This window comes from Pongo pygmaeus, chromosome 10 (assembly GCF_028885625.2).
Source record: "Pongo pygmaeus isolate AG05252 chromosome 10, NHGRI_mPonPyg2-v2.0_pri, whole genome shotgun sequence".
Taxonomy (NCBI): domain Eukaryota; kingdom Metazoa; phylum Chordata; class Mammalia; order Primates; family Hominidae; genus Pongo; species Pongo pygmaeus.
This window is the reverse complement of record NC_072383.2, coordinates 24980988-24997611: the sequence shown is the minus strand read 5'-3', so window position 1 is coordinate 24997611 and position 16624 is coordinate 24980988. Positions and strand designations below refer to the sequence as shown.

The window sequence follows — 16624 nt, the reverse complement described above, 5'->3', positions numbered from 1 at the left end:
AGGAAGTAAACTCTATCTGCAGGGAAGTATTGCAAGGGAGAAAACAAATTATGAAATGAATGATATAGTCTAATACAATGTTCCTGTAAGTTTTTATATTTTACCAAGCTGATAGTTTATTTAAAAAATTGTTATATTGTAGTTGAAAATTGCATTTTTCATTATAATGGAAGATGTTGAGCATCTTTCATCTATTTAAGGACACTTTCTATTTCCTTTTCTTTGAACAACTTATATTGCTTGCTTATTTTACTATTGACTTGTTGATCTTTTTCTCACTGATTTCAAAGAGCTCTTTATAGATCATGGAGGGGGTAGCCCTTTCCTTAGATATCATCATTGTTGTCTTTTTATTTCTATAGATGCCTTTTGTCACTTTCAAGTTTTTGGTGTTTATATAGCTGGATTTATAAATCTTTTGTTTTATGGCTTGTGGATTTTGATCCCTTGCTAGTAAGACTCTCTCTTCTTTAAGATTATATTTCAGTTCACTCATGTTCCCTTCTAATAGTTCGTGATTTTATTCTTTATGTTTAGATATTTGAGCATATAGGGCATTTGTCGAATGCCACCTATAGTATTGACTAACAGTGTATGCTAAATTCTCTCTATGTGTTTAGGTTTTTTCTCTATGTTCTTTTTATTCCATTGTACTTTCAATTCATTCAATACTACATTGTTTTATTCATTGAGATTCTATATTATGTTTTAATTTCTAGTAAATTAAGCCCTCATTCTTTTTCTTTTTCAAAATTTTTCTGATTATTCTTGTTTAATTTTATATAAATTTTGAATTAATTTATTTAGTGCTTTAAATATGATAGTACTTTAATTTTGAACTTATTAAATTTATACATTAAATTAGGAAGAATTGATATTTTTATGACATTGATGCTACCTATTGAGGAACTTGGTATGTCTTTTCGTATTGTATTAAAGCTTTGTTTAAATAGGTCTTGTATGTGAGTGAGTTCATCATAGATATTTTGTCTGTGTTACCAGTGCTAATGGGGTCTTTTCCCCATTATCTCTAATGACTAGGTGTTATCATATATATGAAAGATATTGATTTCTACATATTACTTTTGTTCCCCACAGTGATTCTAAATTCTCATAGGGCTTCTGGGGGGTTTAAATTGATTCTTTAATATATATTTTACTAAGTATAACAAATTAATTCTAAATTCTCAAAGTTTAGAAGTTGGTCATCTCAGTTTGATATCTTTTTTTTTTTTTACTTAAAATCCCCACATAATTTTGTTTATAAAATAACACTTTTATCATTTTATTGTATATTTTAGATAGGCTTTCTTATAGAAACCTCATGTCAATTCCTAGTGAAATAGACACTAGGTTTGTAATCAAAAGACTTTGGTTCAAATTGTTTTTCTGCCTCTTACAAGCTGTGAAATCAGAAGCTAGTTAATTTTTCTCCTTGTATTTTTATTTCGATTTGTTAAAAATTAAGTTAATCTGTGTGAAAATTATTGATTTCTAGTTATAAGAACTTGATAATTGTGTATGAAGCAGACTAGAATGTCCATACACTGAACTAGGTCATAATTCCATGGAAAAAGTTTATTTTTGCATTTCTGCCTTTTATGAGAGTACTCTGCCCAGAAAAGATGGTCAGAAAAAAACCATTAAGTGTATTGATTCTTTCCTTTTTTCTCAGTATGCCTCATAAAATTCAGGGCACACACTCAATATAAGAACAATGCTTATTAAGTTGATTTGTTTACTAAGATTAAGAATAATGGCCCAGTTATGAAAACTGAGTAAATCCGAAGTTGGGTTTCCATACCAGGAAGAGTATTGATGACCTTAGATATATGTTTTTATTTTTTTAAGATGTGCTTAGGATACTGGCATATTTTACAAATGCTTATAGGTTTCTAGTCTACACTTCGACTCTATGCGAGATTTAAAAATAAATATTTCTGATTATAGACCCATGATTTATTTAGGGGTATTAACAGTTAGGTGTTTTTCAAATAGTAATATACCATTTGATACCCAAGCAGTTCTTCAGCATCAGGGCAAATTACAAACATTAATTTATCTTTTTTCTTATTTATGAAAATATGCAGTTTATACATTAAGATTTTAATATATAGATGATTTAAAATACGGGTATAAATTCAAGATTCTATAAATGCTTGTTGAGTAATTGAATGAATACATTCATTTGGTAATGCCTATATTATATTTTCATCCTGTGCATAGTCCTTCTGAATTATTTTCTAAATTGTGGCAGTAAGTCATTTTATTAAAAACAGCATGAAAAAAGCAAGTTGTCTATATGGAAGCAGCTCTTCAGAGTGTCCACAAAATGCATTATAACAACTAGGTTTTCTTGAACACAGTTTGCCTGTCAGGATTTCTAACAGTACAACTTTTTAGTTTGCTTTTGAACTTGTCATTTGATATTTTGAAATTTTTGATAGAGACAAAAACCCTTGTATTTATCCCCCCTACACCAATCACAGTTCCATCACACACGTGAGGTATTTATTGTAGTAAGAGACTAAACTGCTTTTTAATTATTTCACTGAATTAAGTAATGCTAATAAATATAATTGTACTTAGAGAAACTAAAATCTCAGGCACAAAATTTTTTCAGAATCACAAATAGATGAACTTAGTCATAAAATTAGTTTTGAAACCATCATTTCTTGGGGACCAATTAAGTTATCCTGGTCATTTTAATTTAAATGAACTTATATAAATTAACTTTAATTAGTAACAGTTTATTTTTCCTCACTGTCTTATATTACTGTATGAATGTAGAATTATGCCATAGTTTAAAAGGCCAAAACAAACTGTCAACTACAAGTAATAGTCTTAAAACTGTAAAGAAGGACTTAACTGAGGAAGGCAGGAAATTTTATTTTTGAAATGTTAAATTGATTTATCAAAGAAGAGATTATAGAAACAGAAGTTTATAATTGAAAGGGACCTTAGAAATCACGTTCTCTGAGATATTAAAGACTTAGGCAATGACCGGGCATGGTGGCTCACGCCTGTAATTAATCCCAGCACTTTGGAAGGCCGAGCTGGGCCGATCACCTGAGGTCAGGAGTTCGAGATCAGCCTGGCCAACATGGAGACAAAAATTAGCTGGGTGTGGTGGCACGTGTCTGTAATCCAAGCTACTCAGGAGGCTGAGGCAGGAGAATCACTTGAACCCAGGAGGTGGAGGTTGCAGTGAGCCGAGATCACACCACTGCACTCCAGCCTGGGTAACAAAGTGAGACTCTGTCCCCCTTCCCTTAAAAAAAATGACTTAGGCAAGACCATGCCATTAATAAGGAAGGAGTAATAGAGGCTCCCTTAGAGCAGCAGTCCCCAACCATTTTAGCACCAGGGACCAGTTTCATGAAAGACAATTTTTCCATGGGGGGTGGGAGGGGTTAGGTGAGGTGGGAGTATGGCATTGAGATTAAATGGTTCCACCTCAGATCATCAGGCATTAGATTCTCATAAGAAGAGTGCAAACTAGATCCCTCACATGCACGGTTCACAATAAGTTTTGCATTCCTACGATAATCTAATGCTGCCTCTGATCTGACACGAGGCAGAGCTCAGGTGATAATGCCCACTGCTCACCTCCTGCTGTGGTTCATAACAGGACATGGACCAGTACTGGCCTTGGGGGTTGGGGATCCCTGCCTTAGAGCACAGGTTTCCTAACTTTCAGCTTAGCCATAATTTCTTCCACTATACTGTGTTAGATACAAGTAGACTGAACATTGTTAATAGGCAACATTCTCATTTACTATGAATAAGATTTGTCATTCACTTAGTATACAAGCAAAGGAGACTGTGGAGAATAGACAAATGTAGTCAACTTAAAAATGAAGGAAATTCTTCAAACATTTTCATACTTTCCTCAGTTTTAACTCTCATTTCTCCTCTGATCAGGTAATGAAATGAAATGTATACATTCACGGTGGGAAAACCTCTCTGAATGATGTGTACTAAAATATTTTATAGACGTTACCTAACAAGAATGTTACCTAACAAAACTACATTGTAGCAAAATAATGGAGCCACTTTTCACTTTGCTGCTACGTCTAGGTAAAATATCGTTGCAGGATGTTCCCTGAGTTACTTTCCAGGTTGAAAAATTACAATGCAGAAAGTTTGGTGGTCAAGAGCACTTTTATTTGTACGGTCCCATTTGAATGATTTTTCTTCTTATAGGTTATGTGGATTTTTTTTATTCAAAAGAAACCTTCTGATTTTTACCGCGAGGGTGATTGAGTTACATCATTTTCATCTTTGTAAGTGAACAAACCATTAGACATCACCATGCATCACAAGGAGAGTTGATAGTGTATAGAGTAAAAAAATAAATTGAAAAGCATAAATTCAGTAGGTCTAATTTTCCTAATTGACAACCTTTGCCTGAAATAATTGATTCTTTCTGTAAGACAGAAATTCCGTTGCATAGGAGTTGCGTAGGGACCTGAAAATTGGCCCCTGGGTTTTACCTGAGATTGTAAAACTTGTAAACGTATTAGGCAAGGAAACCTATTTTAGAAATTATTCTCAAAAATAGAGCCAAATTACATGAAGAGTAGTACTAGTTCTGGTGATTGTTATCACTACAAATGAGATAAGAATACTATTCTTCTCTGTTTTAATTGTGTGAATGAACTATCTCTTATGTTATTTGTGAAAGTGGGACAGTCATTGCTCATCCTAACTTGTCCAAAATTTGGGCATTTGGTTACCATAGAAACATACTTATAAAGCACTTTCCTGTATACTCTATACTTAATTGCCGTTATGCTGTATTTGAGATGAACTAAAATTCATTGCCTTTAAAAACTATGCAGGAAATATGGCATATTAATAATTTTTGTGTTCTCCAGCCCTGCACTTACTAGTTTTGGGACTTCCTCATTCGTAAATGGGATAAGTCTACGTATCGCATTTAGTTGTTTTGACTATAAATGAGATAATGTCTTTTATTATGTATCATATAGATAGAAATTCCTCATAAAATAAAAGCTTTTATTTAAAATTATTTCAAGTTATTCTGAATAAGAAGATAAATCATAAGATCAAACAGTGAAAGCAGTTACTGGAAATGACATCATTTCTTTGAGAGAGGTATGAAACTAGAGTTTCTAAGGTGAAGGTGTTTCTGAAGAACACTGTTTTTACAAATATGCAATCTGAGAACAATTCATCTGTGTATTCTAACCAACTGACAATAGAAAGAGTATGAAGTTAGAAAAACCTTGAATTTGTAGGCTATTGTGTACCAGTTCCTTGGCATACATGTATTATGGGGGACTGAATTTTAGGTCTTTAAAAAAGAAGATAGGCTATAGAATGCCTAAGACATTTTTTGAAGAGGTCTACTATTACAAGACACTAGTCTAAGAGTTTTAAGCTACATGTGATAGGTCAATAGTGAGCTCACCAGGCATCTGGTGAATGACTCACAGATGTACATTGGTTGGAAGTTTTCTTTCTTTCTTTCTTTCTTTGTTTTTTTTGAAAGAGGAAGTGTCCTCTTTTTAATTTTAATTTTTTGTGACAAAGTAAATAACAGTGCAGGCAAAAGGCATTTTCTTAATGCCCATTGTGTCACCTTAAGGCTATAAAATGTTAGTATTGTCTGACACTGATATGCTTTAAATTCATTGTGATTATAATATTAAGAGTTTTATTTCTTAAAATAAGTTTTCCAGATTCTATGAGATGTGAAAACTAGCTTGACGGTAGGAATTCATATCAAATATGGAAGTGTAATTTGCACCTATGACTATATATTTTTATTTCAGATATTAAAATAGAAGGTATTTAATGATTCTAATCTAAAATAGAGGAATGAAAATATATCCTTTTAAAATGAGGACAAAAATAGTAGAAAGGCATACTGGAAACTATACCTGAAAAGGGATTAAATTGGAAAATAACTTGTTTGTGATTTTGAAAGTTCTTGATAGTCTCTTTGAGAATTTTCCAGCAGTGTTCTCTAGCATGTCTTATATTCCTTAGCCTGTGTCAATCCCCTTTTTATATCTGCAATGGAAACAACATGAGCTCAAAAGCATACTTTTTCATGTTCATTCCATTTTCCATTATACTGCTACAGCAGTATCAAAAAGACTCATTCAATGTAAAACTTTTATTGGGTTTTACATTGTACTTTGGTCATCTATTGTACTTTGGTCATCTCTGAAAATATATTTTATTTGTGTATCTGTGCTTGTAGATCATACTTATTTACCATTTTATGTATTATTCAGTTCTTAGCACTATTTTTTGTTCATTTGCTTTTTTATTTTTGTTTTAACTTTTCTCACTACATCTGCCTCGGAAGGCTTGAATACTCAAAAATTGATTTGAAATTTGGTTTTATATACATATATATAATTAGAATTGTTATAACTTTTTAAATTCTTTTGTTAAAGCCGTAGCACTTAGCATATTGGCAAGCATTTAATAGATATTAAGTGAATGCAAAAGTATGTCTCAACCCAGATATATTTTGAAACCTTAACAAACATCACATTGGGGTATTAGTTGTGATGTAAAGAATATCTATAGTCAATTGAATATCTTAAGCTTTTCTGATAATTGAAAAAGAATTTGGGTTTAATATATGTGCTAGTCATGAACACATATTTAATAATTAAACATTTTAACGTTTAATGCAAAATTTAAAAGATTCAATTAGTATTTTAATATTAAACACTGTATTGATTGGATCATTTTGATCATTTAATAAAATAACCCATGGCAAAATTTAACCTAAACATTTTGGAACCGTCTTTCCTTTTGCTGATATTCTAAAATCTGACAGAAATGCTAATTTTCAATATAGGATTCAAATGAAAGAAAACTTTTATGGCTTAGAGAGGTACATTTTAAAATATTTACTCAATTAAACCATCATGTACAGTATTAGCTTAATGACAGCTTTTATAAATTTTATTTTTTATAACAATTACCTGAAAGCCTTTGAGGTCACTTAAAGTATGAGTAGTAGCATCTTGGGATTTTCATCTAACTGTAAATTCTGGAGGATCAGTTTATTCTGCATTATGGTGTCACAAGTGAAATAGATAGAAGTGGCTTCAAGTAACAAATGGGCTACTAACCAGTTGAATGACTTTAAATTCTGTTTGCCCAAGTTGAACAGTGGGAAAACTAGGGAAATACATACCTACCCCTTTCTACTCTGTGTAAGATCCATGAGCTAATTTATGTGAACAAAATTCCTTATGATCTTAGAGTTCCATTAGTTCAAATTATCATTATTAGGATGATGATTATTTGGCAAATTTTCTGTCTAGTTCCTCGTCTACTTCAACTCCTTCAGCATAGATGATTGCACAAGAAATAATTTGTTTTTGAATGGCTACAGTAATGTTTGCAGAATATATTGAAGTCAAAAAACTAACTTGCAAACCATTCAACATTCTCTTATATATTCTTTGTGTTTATTTGGCATATGTACATACGTATACATATATTAAGTGCCAGTAAAATCAAAATCAAATATAAGGAAGATTCTAATATGAGTATCTTTTCTTTATACTATAGTTGGCCTCAAACACTCATACTCTTTCTTACCTGCTCTGGTGACCTTCTAGATTAGAGTTGCAAAGAAACAACCAGAGGTAGTAGCTGTAGCAAGACAGCAGCTGGGACCATACGGATCTCAGCATCCTGCCTTATGGCCATTATCTTTGTTTCTATCTTTATGCTGCCACTATGTCTCCTTCTTGAGCTCTCTCTGCGTCCTCTCCTCCCGCCTCCTCCTCTTCCTGACTCCAGCTCCCATGGCTGTAACTCACCCATCCTCCTCCTTCACTTTTTTTCTCTATTGATGGAAGATAAGCAAGATTTTTCCTAGTTAGGAAAAAATTTTAAATATTTTTAAAAGTGTATATAGCTATGCAGCTACTACACCCTAATTGTCATAACCACCATTAACGAATGAAGAAAAATATAATTTTTCTATACATTATCAATTAGAGCGTATTAGATCGTAGGTCCCTTAAGGGCTGAAAACATAGAGATTTAAAATAAATGCAACAATGTTTTCATTCTTCTATGTGGGAGTAGGTTGTTGCTGTAACAAAAAATAATTTGAGACTAACAACAAGAAAGAATAGTGAGTAATATTCTTCCCCCCTTCCCCAACTGCTGAAAGTGAAAATCATCTCAGCATCAAGTCATTTTTGCCACATCCCTTGTTAACAGCTTTTTCAGGGTGGGTCATAGTTCTATGTTTTTGTTAGTGTCTTAACTCCATAGTGACATGCTTAAATCTTATTCCACATTGATTTTGTAGTGTGTGTGTGTATATATATATTTTTAGAACATCTCCTGATGATAGAGTTAAATATTAAGTTATTATCAACTTGTCCAAAAATTTGTAAGCTTTGAATGAAGAATAAATTTACTAATATAAGTTAATAATTGATTTTTTTCTCTTTGGAATATGTGTACGATGTATCATTGTGAATGTCCAAAAAAGTAAACTTACTGTCTGCCTGTCTCCAGAAAAAAAAGTGGGACCTAATCAAACTGCCGTGGGGTCAACTCTTGTGGTTTTAAAGGCCCTTAATGTTGTCCAGCTGCAAAATAAAAGGAATTGGGAGGGGAAGTTGGAAGGAGTGGAGGGGGTTGGGGGGGAGGAATGTGTGGAAAAGAACAGGGAGTCTGGCTTTTTTTTTTTTTTTTTTAAGTGAGTTCAGTGCCAGCCTGGACATTGGCTGTACAGACTATTGAGCCATTGTCTGCTCCATTTCCAGAATAGCCCCCAGTTAATCACTTCGGCTTTGAAGGGAATTTCCTCGTGGAATTCTCCACAGAAAATCTAATCAACTGACCTGCCCTCTCAACAATGGAAGGCTTTTTTTTCCTCTCTTTCCCTTATTGGGGCGGGCTCTGTAATGTAGCCTTTTGTGCAGAATGAACCCTCCCAGTAGGAGTGGAGAGCGTGTGTGAGTGACTGAGAGTGTGTGTGTGTGTGTGTGTGGTGTGTGCATGCGTGTGTGAAGAATGCACACTATCTCGTGTTGGTGAGTGTGTGCTTACTCCCTGACCAGATGCTGCGGTGCACGGGGCAGCCACCATCTCTGCATGCATGTCTGTGTAAGTGTCTCTCTCTGTGTGTGTATGTGCCTGTGTCATTTCATGTCAAAGGTACATTACCTGATTACCTTTCTCGCCTGCCAGATTTTTATCTAGATAATTGGAACTGCTATGGAGGCTGTGCCTTGCCAGCCAGCTTAGACTCTGTAAAGCCATAGTTTGTCCACCTTGTTATCTGTGGCTGCCTGGGCAGAGGAAATTAAAGAGATCCACAGCCAGGGGAGCGCTTCCTACTCCTGACCTCCCCAGCGATCCCAAACAGGACAGTTTGTTAGCACCGTCTTTTTGTTTTTATGTTTTGATTTCATTTTGGGTTTTTGTTCGCTCGTGTATGTTATTTTGGCATGTGGATACCTATTCCCCTCCACATCGCACATCGTGTTTTATGGAGTTTAGAGCTGAGGAAACTTTGGTCGGGTTGCCAGGACGTTCGCACCACTTTGCGGAAAGCACGAGCTAACAGTGAGACCGACAGAGTGAGTGACAAGTTGTTTACAGGTTTCCTTGAAGGGGCCTCTGCTATATTTCAATCTGTCAAAGTTGCTTTTCTTCCCTCAGAACAATGCCTGATTGTTGTGTGTGTGTGAGTGTGTGTGTGTGTGTGTGTGTGTGTGCGTGTATTTCCGTGTGTGAACGGAGAGAGCCTAGAAAAGGGTGAGAAGGAATAACAATTCTTTGTGTAAAAATGCTATTACTAACATTTAAATTTTTTGCTTAATTAGTTAATAAATGCAGTTTAATCGAGCTTCTGTTATTACATAGACTAGGTTTTTAATCAGCAGCAAATACGTTTTACAAAATCATACTGTTGTGCATGTGTATGTGTGTGTGTGAGTTTTATGATTTAGAAGACAGAGTATGGGAGACGTGTTAAATGAGTTGACTTCTCACGTTCAGTGATGTCTAGAAGAGAGAATTAAAAGGAAAGGACAGGCACCCTGAGGTTGTCTAGAGCCTTGCAGCCGGAGCGTGTGGCTCCGCGGAGGGGGGAGCAGCCAGACTCCGCTGCTGGAAGTGCACTACCCCTTTAAGAGACTGGTCAAGGAGTCCTAGGAGAGAGAGAGGAGGGGAAGGAGGGGGGGAGAAAGAGAGAGAGAGAGAGAGAGAGAGAGAGACAGAGAGAGAGAGAGGGAGAGAGAGAGAGAGGGAGGGAGGGAGGGGGGGAAGAGAGAGAGAGAAAATCAATTGGTTTAGAAGGTTTGGACTCACTTGACAGGTTCAGTTGGAGACGATCATAGGTGGCTGCTGTGACAAAGGGAAATTGTGCTTTTCCAGCATGCTTACTGACCCTGATTTACCTCAGGAGTTTGAAAGGTGAGTACAGTTTTTTCCCCCTAATATATTGAAGTACAACTCTCCCATTTTACAGTAGTCTCTGAATCATGGGAAGATGCTCCCCCAAAACGTGTTTGTTAGAGAAGCTTTTAGCTAGGGCTTCTGCAATCTTGTTAGCTGATTTTTTGTTGTGATTGCCCGGACCAAACTGAACTGATTGGCAAAGTCTCCGAGATTTCTGCTAATGTTTTTAGGTTGCGTCCTATAACAGCAAATTAAATGAACCTTAAGCATCTCTCTCTCTCCCCAACTCGCTGCTTCTCTCTTTCTCATTCACTCTCTTACTTTCTTCCTTCATTGATTGTTTTCTCCCCACCTTTTAAAAACGCTTTTGTGCAGAATGTTACCATTTTCAGCATCTCTGTCTCATGTAATTTCTCGGGTGACAGAAGGTTTTAGTGGTGCTTTAAACGGAGGCTATAAGTTCCTATTTGATCCTTCCGTAAAACTTTGGAAGCTGCTCAGTAAAGCACATGACCTTTTGTTGATATAAGAGAGCGTTTTCTTTCCCCCCAAAGAAAATTTAACATCATCGCTATATTAGATTACTCCATAAGTGTCAAAAATAGGGGCGAAAAGGGGGTAAATGGAGCTGTTCCCTTTCTAAGTTTTAGTGGCCACTTTTTGTGTTAGCTGTCTTGACTGAATTTTAATTTACTGTATTTTCCCCTTTTGCTATGATGGGAATAGTGTATTTGTAATTAAGTTGTTCCTATTTAGAGAAATATCTGCAACATCCTTTTATTTGATGTTGTTGCAAGTAAAGCAGGGCTTTGAAAGAATTTTAGCCCTCTTAATGTTCCTATAAGTACACATTGCAATTTTTAAATTTGAGTTCTTATCCCAGCATAAGTTCATTTTTTTGAACTATAAATAGAATTTTGTTTGCCATTAAAAAGAATTCAAACTTTGTATTCTGTATGGTGAATTAAAAAAAAAAAAGCTAAAAAAAGCCAGGATGCATGATACCCAGGCTTTTTTTCATTTTCATGAAAGCTACCTTCTGTATAAACATTTGTTGTATCTGACTATGCAATGCAAGCTAGGTGCTAGACCAGCTGGTTAAAAATATGCTAAGTCAAGCTGTTCATCGCTCAAACGACTGAATTTGATATGAAAAGACGAAAAAAGAAAGGACAAAGATTAAAACATTCTAGAAGTGAAGCAATGGAAGAGAAAAAGAGTATTGAGGATAAAGTAACGCTTGAATGTGGTCACATATTAGAAAAGCCAGTATCAAATCAGGGAAGAAAGTAAAATAGCCATCACATATACTTCGGTGCTGTCATCTTTCTTTGATTTCTTCTGTGTTTTTTTTTAAATAATTAAAGTGCATCTTTACTAGAAAATTCCAGCGAATGTTTGAGCTTTCTTAACAGTTTTGAATTAAAATTTTCACTTCTACATATTAACTCTTTAATTAGTGAGCTTTTATTTGCAAAGATAGCCTTATATCATAGGTAGATGTTGAAGTTATTCATAGTGGAACATACTGTACATTACCTAATGTAGCGATTTGCTAATTTAACACAGTTAAGTTTTCTAGCATGCACAGAGTAGCACTTAAATGATAATATTCTTTAATTCTAATTATACTTTTTGCAAATACAACTCTGAGACTGATTTGTAAGCCTGTTAACAGATTGTACTTATAAAAAGGTAGTTACATATTAACAGGCTGTAGCCTATCTCTCTATATAGGCAAGCTTCCTGCTGTGAGCTTTATTTGTATTTTTTTTTTCAATTATCTCTTTTTAAACTAAACTTTTCCCTTTCCTATTCTGATGTTCAAATCTGTTAACATCTTTTTTCCTCCTGGTGGGAATTTCTTTTTTTTTTTTTTTTTTTTTTTTTTTCACCCAGAGGCGTGCTTTTCTAACTAGCTAATTAAATAAGCAAGTGATAATCAATAGGGTTGTTAGTATGGCTATCATATTTAGAAATATTAGTAGCTAAAATAATTCTGAAAAATGTCATACAATATAACGTTCCTTAATAATTTCCCCTGTGGTTGTAATTGGTAATACATACAAAGATCTCAGCAAATCATTACTATTTGTTTACATTGAATTTGTATGGGTGAGTGTCTCTATAGGCACCCATGCATGATACAGTGTATCATGTAGACACAATATTGAATATTTATATTCTCCAAAGGAGGTATTTATGATGCAACTAAACTATCAAATAGATTTTTTGCCTTTTCAACTATTTGCAACTTTCATTGAATAAATAGGTCATTTCTATTGACTGTTAATTTTTATTCTATTGGGTCACTTGCTATAGATGAATTTCCCACTTAAACTTAGAAATCTAAAAGAAGACTTCTAAATTTCTTTGTGAAATAGAGAACTTTGATCTAGAGGACACAATAAATTGCTTAGGGTTCATGTACTGTAAAAGTTTTATGTGATCATTTTTACTAATTTCATTGGTAGAGTCTTGTCCGTCTTTTATTCTTCCCAGCCTGTAGACTGTTTGAACTTTAAGGAATATTCAAAACTTAAATATCAGGATCAACATTTGGATTTAGATTTGTATATGTCTATATTATCATCCCTAGAAATGAACATGGTCAGTACTCTCAGACTAATAAGCAGTTGTTAAATAGTTAAGAAGTAGTAACAATTTCATTGTCTGTTAAAAATATGCAGGAGGTAGTGCAAATAGAACAGTGATTCTAAAAGGTAAAGAACTTGAAATATTTTTATTTTCAAGCATCCTTGTGATAAACTGATTATGATTACTGAAAAATACAATTCCCAGGTGGGAAGCAAATGGGCGTGTATATTCCAAAAAATTATTTGTAAGGAAAGTCTTCTACATTTTACCGTTTAAAGGAAACATAGCTGGCAGCATGGTCTAAATGTGAGTAACAGCATCATTAGAATGAACGCCCGAAGTCTCCCCAAATTTTTAAAAGAAGTCAATAAATTTATATATTTAATTGAAAGTAGATAATGAAAAATTGTGACTTAAGGTTTTCCTTTGAGAATGTCACCTACTTTTTGATATTTCAAGGATGAAAAGAAAATATTTGCCTTAAATGTCAATATTAGTTTGTTCATGATAAGTAAAAATGTCCATTTTTGATAGTTTCTCAATATTCTATTTCTTTCCTTTTAATTTTATCTGTCCTCTTTGGTTGTAATATAATAGTTTTGTGTCTAAGCTACTCGTTACAGTTTCTAATTGTTTTATGTTAGAAACTTAAATAGCAAGTGTAAGACGATTGCTTAAGAAGACAGTTCTGATAATGTCTAGAAAGGAGAAAAAAAGTTGGGATTGAAAGTAGTGGGATTATGCAAATTAGTTTGTTAGTATCACCTATTTGATTGCTTCTCCCAAATTGGTGCAGACAACAGACAGCAGATTTTCTACATGTTGAAAGGAACACTACAATAGTAAAACCTTCTGCAATAAAAATTAACTTATTCACTTCACATTTCCATCAAATTTATTTCTGGTCATGCTGACTAAATAATTTTTTTCTTATTAGGAAACTTTTCAGTGTTTTTCTGGAGAAAGAAATATACCTCAGGTGCTGTTACAAACTAATTCGTAAAATTCCCAGGAAAAGCTACTGCTAGACATTTGCAAAAAACTACCCTCTGACATTAGTGGTATTTTAGTTACCTAAAGTTTGACCATAGTCGTGAAATATTTATGACACAGGTATATTTTGCTTAATTAAAAACTTTAACAACAACAACAAAAAATCCGTCGTGCTTATGAGTGATAAGTACATTCAGGTTAGCAGGCACACTCTAGGTGTGAATCACAGAAAAGTTATCTGTTCACATTCTATCACCTAACGGCAACTGTAAACCTGTAAGTTTGATATTACATTTTCAGGATGTTCTCATAGGCTTTGATAATTTTATTTATTTTTTATTTACTACTACTTTGTAGAGGATACAGTGTCTACAACTGAATATAGATTTTAATTACCATGTCAATAATTTGCAAGCTAACTGAGCTAAGACATTGGTTTGGAATGCAGCTTGCATGAGGCAGTTCATAAACCACATTTCTATCACTCTCATGCTGGAATACTGTCCTGAAGACTTGGCAGGAGACCTGACTGATTACCAAGAACAATTAAGGGTTAAATGTCAGGTGACATTGTGTACTGCTCAGTGTTTAGCAGGTTTGATAGAGACAGAAATGTGCAAATATTATGATTACTTCACGTGTTGGTGTGTTCTTGTGTTTCTCAAATATAATAAGCACATGTTAAAGTATTTACCTGTTCTTAGGGAGCTTTTGACAAAAATCTTGTATACACATCATACAGGAGAGGCAAATAATAAGACCTGTTCTGATTCTTTAGCACATTAGCCCTCCACAGAGTTGGAAACTATTTCATATGGATTACACTCCTAATGCATTTAGAAAGCCAAATTACATTCATGGGTAAAGGCTGATTTTTATTGTCTGTTTTCTCTCCACTATCAGTTCTTCAGCAACCTAATGAGTATATTGTATAATGCAGATGTGCATTATGTAGGCTGAATACCTCCCTTTTTATAGATTAGTTAAATAAGTATAACTGATGAGTTTTGTTTTCTTTCATAATTTGTTATTCATTTATAATTTCAGTGGGGTTATCCAACAGCCTGGGAAAGAAACTAATCTAAGTTTTTCTCTTGTACTAACTCACGTATAGTTCCAATATGCCAGGTCTCTGATTCAGATGATGGCAGTAGGATAAAAAGATTTTCAACGGTTTAACCAAACCACGAAATATCTCCTTCCTAATGAAAAATTTTCTTGAACAAGAAATGGACAAACATAACAAAGTCTTACTTCCTTCATTCATTCTCTCCTTCCTTCTCTTTCACTGATTGATAGCATCATCATTTGTATTAAGTGTGAAATTTGATTGCTATGTAGATAAACAGGATCAAGTGATATTGCTAGAGTGGGAAAAAATTTAAATTTGACATTCTTTAGGAGAATGCCACATATTCCTTCATTATGATCAGGAACTGATAGTGGTTCAGGAGAAGACCTTTTTATTCTTTCTGACCTCTGTGTTTTCTCCTGCAGTTTGGAAGCTGTTCTTTCTTTCTTTTAGTGTTGTCTATTCTTTTCTTTACTTACTAATTGAGAGTTCACACATCTTCTCTGGAGATATTGTGGCGTATGGTTTTGCTTGTCCAATAGGGGGGTGTTGCATTTCTCCACATTCAGTATCCTTTTCCCTTGGATCCTGAGAGTAAAACCTCAGCAGTACTCCCTCCCTTTGCCAGCCTGAGGAGTCAGAGACTCAAAGTTGTTCCCAGCTCTTGCGCCTTCATTGTAGAGCTGCATTCTGCTCAGTGGGCTGCCGAGAAGGACCAGACCGAAACAGGATTTAGAAGAATTCTGGTGAGAACTGTTTATAGGGATATGGTATTTTAAAAGAATGTAGTAAACAAACAGAATTGTGGCATAAACAAAGATAATTAGCATAAACAATGTCGTTTTAGGACAGGTGGTTTAAAAAAACAAACAAAACAAAAAACCCAAATATGAACCCAATTTGAATGCTGCCAGTTTGGAACCACTGAACCTTAATCTGTACTTCATGAGAATTACCCAGGTTTGTTGATAAACTTGTTAACATGCGTTTTTTGTTTCTTTTGTATCATTTTCCGGTCATTATGCCCTTTTGTCACCCAGCTTGAAAGTAATTAATCTATTACAAGGTAGTTTAAGGAGTTTTTGCCCATAAAACATGACAGAAGGAAAATTTAAAACAAAAGCTTGTAGATGTTCCTAGACATTTGAAATCAGTATCAAACCTTAAATCAATTCAAACCTGAACTCGGCTCATTGTATTTCAAACCTCTCTTTTATCTGAGTAACATTTTAGTCACTTGGCTCTCTAGTGTTAATACATTTACTTTTGTCTTGCCTTAAAATTCAGAGATTTGTTTTGCTGTGGCTAAATCAGCATTTTTGTGTTATGTGTTTCTTTCTAAGTGTTGCTTATTTCTTATTATTTTTCTCTGTAACTTAGTGAAGGTGGTACAGCAGCGTATAAATGTATCTGATGATCATGCAATATGAGGATGCTGGTTATTATGAACCACATTATCTAAACCTACTATGCCGTCGTGATGAATTTTTATCTGGAGATATTTAGGTTTATTACTAAATGACGTTTTTTCTT

General features: G+C 34.2%; 1 protein-coding gene across 17 annotated transcripts in view; it reads left to right on the top strand.

The window, feature by feature from the left end:
* Positions 1 to 16624, top strand: part of SOX5 (SRY-box transcription factor 5) — a 1038078-nt gene that overhangs the window by 602353 nt on the left and 419101 nt on the right. For 4 of the 17 annotated variants that reach the window (XM_054445336.2, XM_054445335.2, XM_054445325.2 and 1 more), the window contains exon 1: positions 10311 to 10443. The exons of 8 other annotated variants lie outside the window; for them this stretch is intronic. In XM_054445336.2, coding sequence (XP_054301311.1) covers positions 10406 to 10443 — 38 coding nt within the window. In that variant the 5' untranslated portion in view covers positions 10311 to 10405. Of the gene's footprint in view, positions 1 to 8867; positions 9130 to 9437; positions 9606 to 9639; positions 9784 to 10310; positions 10444 to 15714; positions 15838 to 16624 lie in introns of those variants that run through there. 5 more of the 17 variants (XM_054445324.2, XM_063672515.1, XM_063672516.1 and 2 more) reach the window with 5 other exon arrangements.